This window comes from Fusarium mangiferae, assembly GCF_900044065.1.
Source record: "Fusarium mangiferae strain MRC7560 genome assembly, contig: FMAN_scaffold010, whole genome shotgun sequence".
Taxonomy (NCBI): domain Eukaryota; kingdom Fungi; phylum Ascomycota; class Sordariomycetes; order Hypocreales; family Nectriaceae; genus Fusarium; species Fusarium mangiferae.
The window spans coordinates 1718278-1735461 of NW_024573930.1; the positions used below are offsets into that span (position 1 = coordinate 1718278).

General features: G+C 49.7%; 2 protein-coding genes across 2 annotated transcripts; one reads left to right on the top strand and one right to left on the bottom strand.

Moving 5' to 3' along the window:
• Positions 1–6405: 6405 nt before the first annotated feature.
• FMAN_02659 (uncharacterized protein) lies at positions 6406–10035 on the top strand (the record flags this gene model as incomplete). Its single annotated transcript, XM_041820248.1, has 1 exon — positions 6406–10035. The coding sequence occupies one exon, from the start codon at positions 6406–6408 to the stop codon at positions 10033–10035; it is 3630 nt and encodes a 1209-aa protein (XP_041686147.1).
• A 627-nt stretch (positions 10036–10662) lies between these two features.
• FMAN_02660 (uncharacterized protein) lies at positions 10663–16224 on the bottom strand (the record flags this gene model as incomplete). Its single annotated transcript, XM_041820249.1, has 2 exons — positions 10663–15645; positions 15694–16224. 2 exons carry the CDS (start codon positions 16222–16224, stop codon positions 10663–10665), a joined length of 5514 nt encoding a protein of 1837 aa, XP_041686148.1.
• Between the last annotated feature and the right edge of the window lie 960 nt (positions 16225–17184).

Genomic DNA, 17184 nt, shown 5'->3' on the forward strand with positions numbered 1-17184 from the left:
CTGTTCCTTGTGATCAGACACGGTCAACCTCTGACCAGGATCATTCTGAGGTGGAAACACAGCTGTCTCTCTTGACGTGAACCGGTCTGCCAGGACATGCCTGACACACATTTGAGCGCAGCTGCAACCGTAATTTGGTGTGGGGAGTTGATATTGACCAAGTTCCGATCGAGTAACCCAGCAAACCCGAGACGATGATCCGGATGCAATCTTGGGTTCCCAAGCACTCGGAGGACGCAGCAGGGGTTTTGGTTGGTAGCCTCTCCAACCCAAGATGTGACCTGTAACAATCCATGGCAAGGAGGAATAAAAGCTCATGCGGCCGCTCCACGCGCGCCCGCCGGAATATGGTGGATCGTTTCATTTCATTGTCAGAGCATCTGCATCAGGGATCTTGAAGCAATCCCAAAGCTTCAAAGGTGAATAGGTATCCCGTATGTACTGTAACTCGTCTGTTTACGCGGAGACGAGACAAAATACCAGTAACCGCCAAAGGCTGGTCAACTGCGGAGACTGGGGCTGTGGGTTAGGGCGGTTGCAATGTATGAGGACCCTTTTTTTCTGCTGCAGCTCATAAACTATGGTTACAGAAGCGAGAGTGCTGGGCGGTGAGATGACTAGGGATGGATGCTGAAGAGGAAAACAAGTGGAGTGGTTGTGAGGGTGGAGGTGGAGGTTTTCAATAAAGTTACACGTGATGAACGCCATGTTCGACATAGGTAGGTATGGAGTAGACCACAATACATACATACAAAAGACAGTAAGTTATGCTTAGAGTTAGGGAGGGATGCATATATTTTGAAACCTGGATAGAACGATATATCATGGCAAGACATCAATAGAGGAGAAACTACGCAGCTGGAAAGGGAGTTGACGAAGCAACTTCTAGGGAGACAACTAAAACATCAGCCATGATAGTTTACCAACTAAGAATGCAGCTATCCATATTATGGCTAGCAACTGCTGAAGTCGCTGGACTCTCAGACCGGCACTTGTGTTTGTTTTCCAGAAATTGAGAGTTGGCCAGTCTCTTTGACTCCATACACACACAACATTACATACGGAGTATTGCACCAAGACATATGCTGCTGCTGCCACAGAATACCGTATGTATGAAGCTGAGCAGGGGAGGAAACAAGACTGAGACATGCGAATTTGCCCAGATAGGCCACTCGTGTTGTTGACAGCTCATCTTGAGACATCAAGACGGGTTATCAATTCCGTTGTCACTCTCATGTACCTTTGATCATCACATCGTGAGGCTATTCAACAAGTGATCTGCAAGACAACTGCAGGCAGCCGGAAATTCGGACAGAAATTCCTCTTCACCGACAAGAAGGCAATGTCGCAAGTCTATTAATGAATACGTACTCTGTACCTTGTCCTGCTGATACATACATAGTGATCTTTACCAATGTCACGGAAAATAACAGATATGTGGTTGCAGTGGCCCGCTAACGGGATGAAGATCGACAGTCCAGACCTCGTGTGAGTACAGTATGTACCGCTCCGACATAGCCTCGCATTCGACAGCCCCAGGTTACTGATAGCGAACAAGCAGGCCAGACCCGGACATATTCTACGAGAGTCGCAGAGTCGGTACATATCGAGTTGTTGAGAAGAATAGCGTGAACGTGACTCATTCGCCACGGGGTGGCCGTTGATCGCGTTCTTTCTTGTTCCTGTAGATCACTAATGGAGGGGAAGACAGACACAAGCGACATGAGCCTCGAGGCAGCCTAAGCAGCTTATCGCGGGGCATTTCGTGGCGGGACATGACGATGGCGATGCAACCCCACGACGCCTAGCATCCAATGGAATTAGACAGGCATTCGTTCTACGGATACAAACGTGCAAGTGGCCGTTAGGGCCGAGGCCTCAGACAAAACACTAGCAACATGTTTAGTTGCCTGTTAGTTAGTTAACAGATTCTCTGGTGAATGAATAAACGATTTCTTAAACCGAGCCCTTGAGCCGAGAAGAATCCAAGAGATCTCCGTACCTGGGCCTGGAGCATCGTCTGTTTCCATGCCTGCTCGGTAAAGAGGATCATTTGAATCGATCGAACCCGAAGACACGGTTATGGTACCTCGTGGCATGCTCAGCTCATATCCGTTAGTATCGTGCTGCCTGCATCACATTCGCAAGGGGGGCCATTGGCATCAAGAAGGATCAGGGATTAATCGGGATCCTCTTTGATTCAAAATTCCGACACACACAAACATACATACATACTCTGACTGACCAGGGACTGGAACTAAGGAATAGGCGAATTCAGATACGTACAAAAGTTACATAGTAATGTTAGGCTTCTGGTTTGATCACTGGCATTGGATGGATGGCAGTACGTACATACGTCTTGGCAGAATGTCATCCAATGTCATGTTGTAAAGGGGGCTCCCGCGTCTTGATATCCAGGATATCCTCAAGAGTTCAAGCGGAGCTGTATCCGGCAATGCGAGTCAAGCTCTACGGATCGAGATGCCAATGGACACCGCGCGAGTCGAGTCCGAGTTATCCATTGAGTAGAGTGATCCTACTAATTACGTACTGACTGAAGGATTCTACGACGGAGCTACCGGAGAATTTTTCTTTTCTCACGGCACTTCGAGTCGACTGGGTGAGAGAGAGAGATTGTGGGGGAGGGAAAAGTACAGTAAATTGGAGGTCGTTGAAAGACAAGCTCATCCTTCACACCACAACGAACAAACAAATTCGCATCCATCTCGGAGCCGACTCGTGGTTGTGCTAATTTACCTAGTCAAGGACGTACAGCGCACACACACACACACTCTCTCTTTCTCTTAAGTCGCATGTACAATAGCGTCATGTGTACGGCGCACGTTTTCTTGAACCAATAGAACAGAGGCCAAAGGGTAGGCCAATGCTACCAGCCGATAGCGGCGGCTTGCAACTGCGCGCGTTGGTGATGGCATTGTGATGACCAGAACAAGGGTTTGTGATATTAATCTCATACAAAATACCCTTACCTTGCCGACCGACAGACATGTATGTACAACTACAAGAAATACCTACCTACCTTACATTACATTGCATTACAGTTGGGCTGCGATCGATACGCGCAGTTTTTGAAACTCTCACTGGTCGACGCCTTATCGATCATCCATGTCGATGAATTCGCAGCTCGTAAACTGTTCGCTTACCGACTCAAGCCCGTCGAAGTAGAGCACGAGACAGCGGAGGACAGGGCAAGGCAGGGAGTTGACTGGACTGCGGCACCGTTACCCATGGCGTTCCTTAGCCGGCTTCCTGCTGCTTGGCCTCGGCATGTCTAGCTTATACCGTAGACGCTAGTGTGCGCGATGGTTGCTGCGTTGAGGATTGGGCTGAGTTAGTGGTCAGTTAGTTGTGGAAGTTGTTGTAAGAGGAGTGTCAAGTCAAAAGTTAACGTTGCTGCGTATTCGGACTTGTGGATGTCGGAGAGTCAGTCATCAGTGTTGTAAGTGTGTAGTAATTGCAACAGCGGAGGATTTGATAATGTACCCGGAGCTGTAAAAGACGTCAAAACCTGGTCTAGGCGTCTATGAGTCTACAGTACTGTAGAGCACAAGCCATTGACATGTCAGAGCACACCTAGAGTTCCACTATCATGACCGTCACCATGGTATTCAATCATAGCCCTGACCTTGTCAACCATGTTTTGAACCCCGGAGTTTCCATTATTATCTATCTGTCTGCCTTATTGTTATGTCTTATGAGACTCCAGGGAGGGAGAAATAGTCAAGACAGTCGAGGTTGAGTCTTTCTTGTCCTGAGTAACGACATTTATGGGGGCCAGGTAATAAGGTAACAAAGTACTCAGAACACGTTTGTGCCTTTTCTCTTCAGATGTCGAGCCTCACGTAATGATTTCCAATGACCAAAATAGGAACGAATTCCTTCTCTTTCGTTTACTTGTGAGACGTGAGCTTCCGGTCTTGCTGCGACTCTGATCAAAGTATCAGTACTACACATCTACTACACATCTACTGCAACTCTTTGGGCCTTGGCTGCTGGGAAGACCCTGGTCGGGGCCCGACGACTGTCGATTTAATGGTTGCTTTCACCGCAACTTCAGAGCCAGGGATTTGAGGATTTGCGGACGACGTCTCTTTTGTTGAAGCTTACAAGGCGCTTGCTTGTCTTTGTTTTTGAAGCTCGTTTGACTTGCATGTGCTTCGTTACCTACCTTATCTTGCTCTGAAGTCACTCCCCGGTCAAGGGCACAGGCTGAAGTCAAGGGGGGTTCATCAGGTCCCATTCGCCTCCATTCTCGATAATCACAAAGGACTCCATCTTCGGGCCTCGACCCTCTTTTCTCCGTATTTACTTCTTTTCTGTTTTACATTACAATATTTGCATTACTCCGGCTTGCCCTTCTCCGATCAACCACAGACAAAAGGGCCAGCAGAGCCGCCCACGACAAGAAAAGAAGGGAAAGAAGAAAAAAAAAAAAAAAAAAAGGGCCGGGTAATTGTTTAGCAAGGCCCGCCGTTGTCGTTGACTTGGACCTATCATCTTAAAGGCTTTGTCTGTGGAATGGTATCGCCCACCCCGAAGATCCATTTACTAGGTGTTTAGCCACCCGCAGTGCCGCCGCCGAAACATCAACTCGAGGTTCAACTTGTTACATAAACATCGCCGCTTCGAGTATTCTCGCCGTCTTCGAGTTTCGGTTGAACGAGTTTAGCTCACTGGAGTCGCGGCTCATCGGCTCGGCCCAATCTACTTACTGTACGTTGTCGACTCTACAGCAGCAGAATACAGAAATAATTTCAACGTGAACATTTTTGGGCAAATCAGATCTAACCAAAAATCTAACCCAAAGGTTGACCATCTTCGGTTGTTAGACAAAAGTGTCTCTACCCCGGCTTTCAGTTCCAGCCACTTCGGTGTGTTTGAAGGGTGCTGCTGTCTAGCATCAGGTCTCGTCATTCGGCATCAGAGGTCTCTTTCAGCGCCCGTCTAATCTAAGACTCTGGGGAAACAAGATGCGGTCCATTCCTCGACTCTGATAATCTCGCTATCCTTTGATCCGTCCGTCCATCCATCCCTCCATCTCTGCTGTACAGTACAGGCAAACGAGAGCAAGAGAGATCAAGAGCCCGCCCAGTAACCCAGACCCAGACCCAGGTTGGTAATAATCCACATTTCGTCTTTGTTGATTCTCCTCCGATCCAAATCCATCCAATTCATAAATTACCCACCCATACACATGCAATCTCCACTGAACTATTCCCCATCCCATCTCCATTCTCCATCCTGGCCCCGAGCTAAGAGGTACGGGGCATCTTGTACCTCGTGGTCCAAGCCGCCACCAGCGCCAACCCTTAACCGCCACTAACGAGCTGCCTGGAATACCTGGCACTGCGGTACCGCCCGGGAGCTCCAAGCCCACTAGACCTCAGCGCACACACACCCAAAACTGGGCTGCCACCCGCTTCGAGTTGGCCTTGACCCGAGTATCTGGATCAACAACAACTCTGGGCTGGCTCACTGACCTCGAGTATTTACTTCCCTTGATTTTTTTTGACTTCACCTCAAAATTTACTTACCTTTACATTGACGTCTATGATAGGTAGCGTTCTCGAACTCAGAATCACTCTCGCTGCCACTGCCCGTAGAACAGCTTGTCCAGCTCGAAACCCCTCCATCCATCTCTTTACGATCTTCCACCTGCAGCTACCGACCCCCCATCTCTCCTGTTGATCACTCGCAAAGACCGCGCATATCGTCTCTGCCTCCACCCACGAACTATCAACCCCTCACACGCAGCAGAAGCACCACCAGGAGCCAACAGAAACGACCAACAACAACCCTTCTGCTCTCCGCATCTCGCGCTTCGCACCGCAACACACCGTACCGTACCGTATCATTCGCACCTCGCGTCACCTCCAAGTCTCCTCAGTGACCAAAAAGGATTCAACCACTCATAGTCAATCCAGTATCAGCTGTGCATGCTCTTCTCATACATTCCCATCACAGTTGCTACCCCATCGCCACCCTCCAGCTCCCGCCACAACAGCAATCAACACTGCCGCCACCTTTTCCTTATTAGCAAACAACCTACCTAGTCTTCCAGCTTGGATCTTGCTTTGTTCCAGCATTGAGCTTTGAGATTTCCAACCTCCTTGACCCCTCCATCTTGGTTCGCGGCCGCTCCAGCTATTGGTTTCTCAAGCTCAAGCTCAAGCTCAAGCTCTCAGACTGGAGCGAATCTAAGTTCCACCTCTGCAACTTGATTGCAATTTCACATGCCACGCGCAGTGGTTACTATGCGACTACGCCCAGCTCGAAACACTTCGTTATCCATCTTGATTATGGCTCGCCGTCGTAATTAATATCGACGGCCGCCTTTCTTGTTAACTCAACCTGCTGCCCAAATCCCTGAGTGCGCCTCCCGACATGCTCGGCCGGCTCTTGCACTTGGGCTCTGGCGGCCCTTCAGCCACGCCTACACAGGCCAGTACAAAGACGTCGAGGCCAGTATCCTCCCTCGAATCTGCCCAGGAGGATATGGTGACTCGAAATCTTCTTTTCCCAGACGCCGATGCTTTATATCAGCATCGCAATGATCAAGTGTTCCCCCTATCAACCACACCAACAACCCCTGCCACCTCTACGGCCAATGCCTTTGACTACAGCGGCGATGTCGACTTGGACGTACGTGATGTTAGGGTCATCATAATGCAGGATGCCCTAGGACCTTCTAATGCAACTCTTTTGTTTGACAGCCACCCTGCTCCTCCAGTATCGCCCACGGAGCGTCCGCCTATCCCTCCAGAGTTTCGAAAAACGCCAACTTCACCGCGAAAAAGCAGTCTTGGAGGCCTGTCACGACCCCTGGTTATCCAACCAGAAGGACCTCAGCCTTCGCCTCGACAGGGTGCTTTTGATCGACGAGCCTCCCTCCAGGGGCGCAGGGATAGTCACGTCGAGTCAGATGGACAGAAGGCTGCTCGTGAGTATCGGGAGGAACTGGCGACGTTCTCAAGTTGCATCTTCGGTAACTCAGAATTAATGTCCTACAAAGGAACATCGACTAAGGTCCATGTTGTCCCTGGCGAGTCACGTCCTGCTGAATCTTCAAGTAACATTGTTGGGGATGGCCGGAGCTCCATCGGACGCTCTAGCGCGCGTTCAAGTCGGCTATCACAGTCCTTCTCCTCACAAGCCTTCTCCCCTACAAATATGTCCGCAGCCCAAAATCACACCTCTACCTCACGACCTGCCGAGAAGAAGAAGGTGCTAATAACTCGCTTGTTTCCTGTCAATCTTACTATTGATGACCCAGAAACCAACGTATCGCCCTCTAAAGATGATGCAGAAGAGAATGCAGGCTTCCCCTTTCCAACGACGAGCGAGGAGTCTGTGCCGAAGAAGAAGAAGCCTCAGCCGAAGCAACGACGAACACCGATGTATGCCGTGGTCCTAGTCGTCCAACTACCTGCTGCAAATAACACCACAACTCGAATGTCATCTATGAATCAGTCTAAATCCGCGCAGCGCGAATCAAGCTCTTACAACGATCAAGAGTTTTTCCCATCATCTTTCAGCTCAGCTCGTCCTTCAGGATGGACAATGGTTGGGTCCGGAAACGGTGATGGGTCAGACACTTATACACCAGACATGGAGGATAGAATCGACTCACTGACTCGGCATTGGGATATCATTATGAGGACATTGACTCATCTCCAATCTGTGGTGGCTACTACGCTGGCCACGTTACTAAAGCAGGTCGACCTGGCTTCTCCCGGTCCAGCCCCTGGACCGGTTCCACCTCCAGTAGTAACTAACAAAACTGGCAGAGCACATTCCTTCTCGGATCAGTACCGGGGTGACATGTCTCGGATTAAGCCTTTGAAGGGCACCACCAAGCTGGTTTACCTTTGGCCAAACTGTCTCACTGATGATAAGACTGTTATACAAGAAGTCGATACCGCTCGACAAAGAATTGTCATGGGTTTGAGCGCAGCAAGAGTCGTTACTGGCCAAGGCCGTTGGGGAATCTGGCGTGATGAGGCTCGATGGGCCTCCAAGTGGGTTGCTGGCACCGACAATCAGAACCAGTTCCTCTACAATCTCCTGACAGGGTTTCTGTCAACCCACACAGACTGGCTGCAGGCTCTTTGCCCTCCCTCTTATCGAAGACGGCTGTATCTTCAGCAGAAGAACAGAAACGAGGAGGACCTGTCATTGCCGGCACGAACCATTATCGTGTCTGATGACAAAATGGTTGCTAGGCGCCTCATCTTTCTTCTCTCTGCCTTTCTTCCTGCCAATTCTCATTTTCCCACGACCCGTGCTCATCGGCCCAGCACTTCAACTTCTGTTGGAACATACTCCAACTCGCCCCCGACCTTCGTAATTCCTGTTCTACGGGAAGAGTCTCTTCGTCGAAAGATCAACAGACGCACAGGCCTCCGCCGAGCCTCGCATTCTAGAACAACGAGCCAAAGCGCGAGGGCCTCAGCTGTCCCCATGCAACTCGCTCATCTGACTATGGATCGCAATCATGAAAGGCGAGTCTCGGATGCAGCTTCAATCCGACCCCCAAATTTCGCAATGTTTGGCAACGATGTTGTTAGCAGGAAGAGTAGTGCTGCGACAACTACAACAATTATGCCCGAGACGACTATACCACATTTCTCGACAGCTCAAAGAGTGGAATCTCAGAGAAGGCCTCGCCCGAGCAGCAGCGGCAGTGTCGCTACTGACGACTTGAAGCGCTCCTTAAAGCGAGGTGAAAGCACAGGCGCGCTGAGCAATGCCAGTAGCGACTCTAGAAGTCAAAGTTCGCGGTGGGGCAGCGTCATCGGCGCCCTGTGGAACAATCGACGCCGCGACTCAGCCTCGTTCAGCACATATGGTGGGTATGATCCGAAATCGCCCACCAAGGCTTCGTTTCATAGAGCGGATAAGCTGTCTCAAATGGTGGAAGAAACATCTCTAGCAGATGACCCTAGCGCTCCTTCACCATCGGACCGCCGGCCTTCTACTGATGCTCTGAAAGGGACTGGTACACCAAGAGAATGCAAAGGTCACCGTCGAGAGCCATCTATTCGCCCTGACAGGACACCGGACCCTAACGGCGCATTCGAGTCCCCTGTTAAAACATCTATCAATGCCGATGATGGCGTCATTGACGTAGATATCTCCTTTCCTGATTATATGACGTCCTTTGAGTCTGCTATCAGCTCGCCTTCAAGTAGTGGCTACTTGTCTACCCCTGGACTCCAAAGCGGACTAGAGTCATTTGAACAGGCCTCACGTTTGTGCATCGATGGCGATCTCCCACTTAACGCTGCTGGCTGGTTGAACCGCTATCATCCTGATTTTGCTCTTCAAGCTATTCCTCCCCAGGAGGATCTGATGGTGCAAATCAAGGCATCTCTCCAGGCTGAGCCCACGCCTCCGCCAGCCCACCCCATCTTGGGCGACCTAAATGAACGCTGGGTTGATATTAGCAGCGTTATGATTGCTGATACCACCACCAACTCGATCACTCGTCTGCGGTACCGTCGGCTAGTCAAACCACGATCGCCAGCTGACCACCGACCTCTCACTGGCCCACCTGGTCTGTCGACCTCTTACGGTGGGCTACTTACTCCCTCGATTCTCCCTTACGAGACTCAACTTGAGGAAGAATGGATCGAGGAGCCTGTCTTGCATCCTGATGAAACCCTGACTGATGCCGTCGAAAGAGTCATCAGCTTGAGCCAGGACACCAGCAAAGATCATTCTTTGGCTTCCTCTCAAACACATAGCGACACCCGCATGAGTACCGAGGTTGAAGAACCTCTATCTATCACCGCTCCCGTCACGCCAGCACTGCCTCAGGCACCCTTGGAGATCCCTCGTGTCCAGTGCAAGACCGTTGTCCTCTCTGCTCTCGAAGACAGTATTCGCGAAGTTATTGACATTCGCGAGAAGCGGCACCTAGAGACCAACCATGCTAGAAATGGCCGATCGCGAAGCCCACTTCACGATGCCATTGGCTTGTGGCTTGACAATCTCGATATCACCGATGGATGAGTTCATCAAGACCATCCTCATTTAATGACTTTATGACTTTGTTTTCAGCGTTCATCCCCCATACAGTTTTGTCTTACGGAGCTACAATTGCCACCGGATTTTTCCTCCCAAGACCTCCAAATGATACCCCATGTAACGCCTCGTGCGTACGTACAAGCCTTGGAAACGGCCATACCAGGAGAAGCATGTGTAAACATTGTTCCGAGTTCTCTTTACTTTCAACGCATCTCGCTTTGGATTAGACCCTGCGCATTGTGGCATGTTTGGGCCAACTATCTTTTTTACTAGCGTTTTAATTTGCTCTTCCGATTGCTTCCTGGCGAAGTTGACCGCACTAGAGGTTGGTGTTTCGTGATACGGCAGGGACAACGATAGCCTTGGAGTTTCGGCGAATATTCATAGCAATATCTACTGCAATATTAGATTATCAACATAATTGTTTAAATCTAACGAAGAATTACTGTGAGTTCGCTCGATTTTGAAATACCAGGTGCCCGTCATAGCTATCCAATGACTTGTCGAGTCGTAGATCAGTCATTCAGGACGGCCAAGATTCAGGTATATGGACCATCAAACGTACATCTCTTGACAATTAATGATCATGATGTGTCATAATATACAAAGCACTCATCGCCCAGTCAGGCTCGATCCACTGTCATACTGAACACTACTCCTTCGTAGAAACGACATTGGACTATTAAGTCGCTTAGTCGGCGCTCCGTCATTTCCTCCCAGAACACCAGGTGGCAGTCCCAAAGTGGGAATACTTGCTTCAGGCACGGCCTCCAGAGGTGTCGAGGCCGCCGCTGTTGCAGGCGTACCCTGAACCTTTTGGCCCTTCTCCATGGCTTCTTTGTAGAACCCCTCGAGCGCAGACGTATCCTTGCAAAACGCGTCTATCTCGGCGTTGAGGGCATCAGGATCATTGGTCGTAGAGGACACTGCTTTGGTATTCTGATCAACTGGTTTCAGGGCTGGTGAGTGGTAAAAGTGTGTTGGTTTGACAACCGGAGATGCAAGAGTTGCTGACTCTGTCATTCCAAAGGTAGAATAAGGCCCATACGATGACATACGACCACCGCGTTCTACCAGGGGCGGATCAGCTGAACGAACTTCTTTCTCGCGCGGGTTCGCAGATCGACTGCTGTACAAACGATTGGCGAGAATCAAGAAGTCACCCTCGTCTGTAATCTCTGCCAACAGAGAGCCGCTGCGATGGATATACTGGGTGTATTTATAATCCGGCTTGCCCCAAGAATAGGTCACATCGACATTACTCGGGAAGTTAGAGGCTGCCTCCATATCCAAAACGAAGTCGAACTTCTTCAGGATGGCAGTTTGGTAAAAGTGCTTATTTGGGGACGTCGTTGGACCCTGTGAGTTAGGGTCAATGTACGTCTCAGGCCTCTGATCAGGAGGACGCGCTGCCAGCTTGATGCGATATGGCCTTCTGAATGGATTTGTTTCGGTGATTGTGCATGCCTCCTTAATGGGGACTTCAACGAGTCGAAGGCCATATTGACTGGCCTCTCGGGCCCAACTTTCAACTGCGTCTTCCACCAGTTTTGTTGTGACGTTCATCCAGTCAATGCGGATATGGTAGCAACCGTCAGGATTATGAAGGCGGTCATAATGCAAGTCGATCCTCTCTGGCCTGTATGATCGCTTGCGGTGGTCAACATCGTACTTGATGACTTTGCTAAGTACAACTCTGGATCGTTTCACGCTTTGAGAAAGCGATATAGTTGGGGTCGTCGATGTTGACGCAGGAGAACCGCCTTCGTCAACGGAACGAGCCGACATCAGAGCTCGAGGTGAGTCTCGGCTGGAGGCTTCGAGACTCGGCGTTGGGGGCACTGCAGCTCGTCGCGAGTTGAACCATCCTACATGAGGTTTGGCAAACTCACTGGCGATTTGGTAGTAGTAGTTACCATCGCGGAACTGATGTCTCTTGTCGACGTGAACAAAAAGCCCCTTGTCTTTAGAATTACCCGATTTTCCATCATCGTGTACCATTAGAGCATTACCCAGTGCCTCAGCATCTTCTCTAGTATCGAGATCCTCAAAGTTGTCGAGCAGCCAAGTCACCATATCAGAGCCGATAAAGGACGCAGAGTAGAGGCGGAGATGCCACCTTCGGTTTTGTAGTCTAACGCCTCCATTCTCAACAGGCTGTTGCATAGCATCAGCTAACGTGGCCAAGTTTAGGTTGGATTTCTTAAAGCGCTCCTTGGCCGAGACAAGCCCCTTTCGATTGCCACCCTCCAACCCTTCCGTGAGAGGAAGCGTTTCGACTTCAGCAGCAATCACCACTGAGGGGTCATCGGTTTTGTATACGATATCTAGGGGGTTGGGGTCCCTTTTGCGTTTCTGCTGCCCGACAGAATGATATCTTCGTTCAGAGGGAGGGATGTAGCGATACTTCTGCCAGGATTGAGCAAGACGCTTGATACCCTCAATTCGCACCTCTTCAGCATGGTCACCACCCTGCGTTTTTGATACGGGGACATCTTTCCGCAAGACAGGAATAAGAACAAATCTTGCACGCCAGAAGCGCAGACTGTCCATCATTTCGTCATGATGCCCAGCAATGTATGAATCAATCATGTTCCAATTACGCTCAGGACGAGCGGTAAGGAGATCGATTTCCCGTGCCTCGTATGCATCATCGAGAAGAGTTCGAATGGCAGGTTTGTAGATAGGCGAGAAGCCTTGAGAGGTGAGCGAAGTGTCAGTTGGCTTTCGTACAAAGATGTTCACCTCGACTTCTGTACCATTAACGCACGAAAGTTGGTGAATGCTGTTGCCCACAGACATGAAAATACTCGTGCCATCTTCAAGGGGCTGGTCTCTCGAGAAAATGTCACCGATCTTGATCGAATTTTGTCCAAATGCACGGGCAACCCATGGTCCTACGACAACTTGGAAGCCCTGAGTGAATCTCAAGCTTATCAATTCCTGAATAAAGTCTTGCCGAGATTTGGGCTCCTCCACCATGTCGTCATCTGTATCTTGCTCAACAGTGTACGGATGGCGATGATACTCGCCATCAAACTGAGTCTTGGAGGGGAAATACTCGGTTGTCAAAGGTACAGAAGCAGGGCAACAAAGAGCTTTCCATTTCTGGACCTTCATCTGACCGATTTGTGGATAAACATGCTGCCATCGGCTATACAAGACAGTATCGTCGATCGCGAGACTTTCCGGGTTCGATGGATTCAGCAGTGTCAACCACGGGGTAATGGAAGTGGTGGGTGACAGAGTTGTTGGGAGGTCTTGAACAGCACCGCCCAACGCACCCGCCCGTAGCTTGTTGGTGTAGAGTTTCTGGGCGTCATCAGCGCGAAGGGCATCCGAAGACCTAAGATCACGATCGTCCTCCCTCTTTTGCTGCCGACTATTCAACGACGAACCTATAGTTGATGAGGCGGTCCTCAGCTGCATCGTAGCAATATCGAGGTTTCCAGAATTATTTCTCTTAAGAATGGGAATGCTAGGAGTCATGGGCACCCCTTCGATGATGGTGTCAGGGGTGTCTGTTCGATACTTATGTACAGACAATGACGATGGGTGGCTTGCAATTGTTTGAGGCGAGCTTGGCCGTAGTTCTGGGCGGATTCGAGGGGTTGAGGGTTGTTTTGCTTCGCTAGACGTAACGCCTGAGGCGTTGACTGTCTCGGCCCTGATCTCTGCAACTACCGCCTTTGGAGCAGCGATGCCAAATCCTCGCTGTCCGAGGCTAATCTGCCTCATTAGCTTGGGTTGCTTTGCAACTGTCTTTGGGGGCTTTGGAGCAGGCGGCTCAGCGCTCTTTTTCAAGCTTGTAGGCGATGGTTTCTCGCCGTCCATGATGTTCATCGACAGCTTCCGTGCCGAAGGGCCAAGAATCGGTGCCTTTTTCTCCGGGAGAGAAGTTCCATATAGACCAGAGTCCTCTGCCAGCTGTCTTCTCGTGATCTCATCCAAATCTTTTGCATACCGTGACGAATGATGTCGACTGCGACTACTTGAGATTTTGGCCCTATGGTCATCAAACTCTTGCAGCTGTTTCCACAATGACTTTTCACCAGGGCGTGCAAGTCTATCTGGAACAAATCTTTGAAATCCATGAATGTGATCTAATAAACCCTCCGGGGGGCGCTTGTTAGGAATGTAGACAGTGTCATTGATCCCAGTATTTCGATACTTCTGCGAGGATGGCGGTTCGGTGATGTTGGCCGGGAAATGTGTGTCAACTTGCAAAGGCGTTGTTTCAATTTCGTTGGTTTCAAGGACACTTCTCATCTGCAATGCATACATGCGGCATCTAATGTTGAACTCGTCTTCGTCATCTTGCATAACTTTGTTGGAGACAGATAGGGCAATGCCTTCATAGGACAAGGCCTCGTCGGATGCGCCGGTCCAGAAAGAGACATGAAGCCATTGAGGTAATGCAAAGCACCACTGCTCACTTGTTGCCATAGACATGAGAGGATCTGAACGACGAGAAAGGCTCATTCCCTTCGAAGGTGAGAAAGATTCGCCGAGAGATTGATAGCTACCGATCACTGGTGTAGGGTGATTAGGCGTGCTATCTCGGCTGTGGAACGACCTTGAGAAGCTGGAACGATGAGCATGGCCATGATCATCCGAATACTGCGGATTGCGGTATTTGAATAGTGGAACTGAATGGAGAGGCATCTTAGGCATGCATATTAGATCAATACCAATACCATTTCCAACCAATGCCTCTGTTGTCCTCCGCAGCGTCTCGTAGTCTACCTCAAAAACTCCAGAGCCAGGGCTAATGACTGCGATGGAAATTCCAGTTCTGGTGAGATCCCTGTCGATATGATCATGGGCGAACTGGGACGAAGCGAGGTTGATCGCCTCAAGAACATTGCCATACATGGCATATGTTGATTCAGCCTTGACACGAGTTGAAGGTGTATCCGTAGGAATGGAACCTCGACCATCAATTTCTGCTTGAGCATTGAGTTTATGATGGTGCAGGCTAATATCCCGACGGAAGAAGTTGAACTCCACCTTGAGCTGATGCAGGATCTTTGTCCACTCTCCGCTGCCCATCTCACTGACCACAACTCGATAGAAGTCTTTGTATGGTCGACGCGGCCCAGATGGCTGAATGCCTGTATAATAGTCCCCCAACAGGTTGTCAAACTCGGCTGTCAACCCGGTGTCATATTCCACGCGCGCAAAAAGGACGATGCTCACGAGGTGTTTAGCCTTGAGCATGGCCCATCTCTTGAACAGCGCGGGGAGAAAACCGTTGACAACCTTGTTAAACATGATCTCCCCAGAGCTTTCGGCGTCGAATTCCCACATCTCTCTGGCCATTTGGATGAATAGGACGTATCTGGCAGATTCACTACGGAAGATGGGCCGAGTATCCCGAGTGAAAAAGGCAGAGTGCGTTCTGCGGCCATCGACATAGATTGCAGTGACTTGCGCCTTGATTGTACCCATAAACAACACCGATTGGCCTTTGTAGACAGTTCTTCCCGTCAACTCACCAACAGTCATTCTCCAAATGTCTGATCTGGATAAGTATTGATCCTTAAACGACAATTCAACGTGCGACGCTTCCGTAGCTGGATTCTTCGCATCCACCTGTATGTTTGTTAGCAGCCTGAACGGTATAGGTAGAGGAATGCTTACCATCGTCAAGAGGACCTGCGAGCCCTTCTTCATCCCAAACGCATCGGCAATGTGCTTCAAGACGTAGACCTCAATATCGGGATTCCGCGTTTTCGTCTCGTGAGGCATGTCCTTTGCAACAAAAAAGTATTTAAAGCACGCACCGTCCCCATTTTGAGTGCCCGCTGTCCCCTTCGAACCATAACTCTGTTCCTGGTTCTGCTTGCTGCTGGCGCCATGGCCGGTGGAGATCTTTCGCAAGTCATCTTTGACTGTCGCTATACACATCAAAGCTCCCGGCTTTATATCCCCACCAACTACGTCGAAATTGAGCAGGACCTCATCTCTAGCGTAGCCCTCGTTAACGGTAACGGTACATCGGCGTTCTATTCTTGTTCGCTTCTCTTCTTTGATAGTGGAATGAGTCGATACGCTCGCGGGCGATGCAGGGACATCGGTTTGGGAGCGATCCAAGCTTGATCTGCTTAGATGTCGCCAATGAGGCGGTCCCTTGCGAGGGACCGGGTTCCTCATGATACCATTTCGTGACATGAGATATGGCTGGCTATCGCTATCGCTATCGGTCGCTATGTGGCAGAATTCGACAGGGCGCGATGCGATCCTGTAGTTCGCATGTTGGTCTCAATAGATTGACACGGTCGACGAAGCCGATTGAGAGGCTACAGATGATCGTCACTCGTCGCAATGGCTATCGTTAGTAGTATTGCGACTAAGAAGCTGAGGTCGGCTGTGGCGGCAGAATCTTGCCACCGCCTTCCAACTTAGGAAGCTTGCTCTCTAAGTTAACATCATTGTGTAACATGATTGGTTGGTTTCTGATACAGCTATGTACTTAGGTACTCTACGAACCGACAAGACCTCAAGCTGAACTCCCACTTCCTAGGTTGTCTTGAATATTAGGTACTTCCGTTATCAATGACGATATGACAAGTCCTGGAACCACAGTTGATGATTATCGCAATCTGAACAATACCGAAGCGTACCAACACCAAGAACCTCTTAATCTTGTATCGAGCAAGTCTTCCGCGCACGGTTTGTATAGAAACCTTGGGGATGCAAGGTCAATGTTTACCTTAGCTCCAGCATACAATGTCTCCCCTAATAATTGAGATACGACTCACCACATGAATTTGATGTGGCTCATCTTGTTTTTCTCATTTACCAGAAATCTAAATAGCATTAAAAACTCTTTGTAAATCACGCTTTAACCAACGATGTCCAAACTGAATTGCAAACCACACCTCCGACGCCTGTCGCTTTTCGCGCTTGTTTCTTTGCCTTTGCACCACCACCCATCCCACAAAAATCGCTATGTACTGTGAGGTTTGAATAGACCTTATCCAAATACCTACTTGGTGGAGAAATACTGCAGGACGATATGCAGAATCGTTGGGGCCGGGAACGGGTAACCACATATAACCCAAGATGGAAGTATAAACAAAGAGAGAAACCCCCCCAAAAAATGTACAGATTTGGAGAAAAAAAGAATGA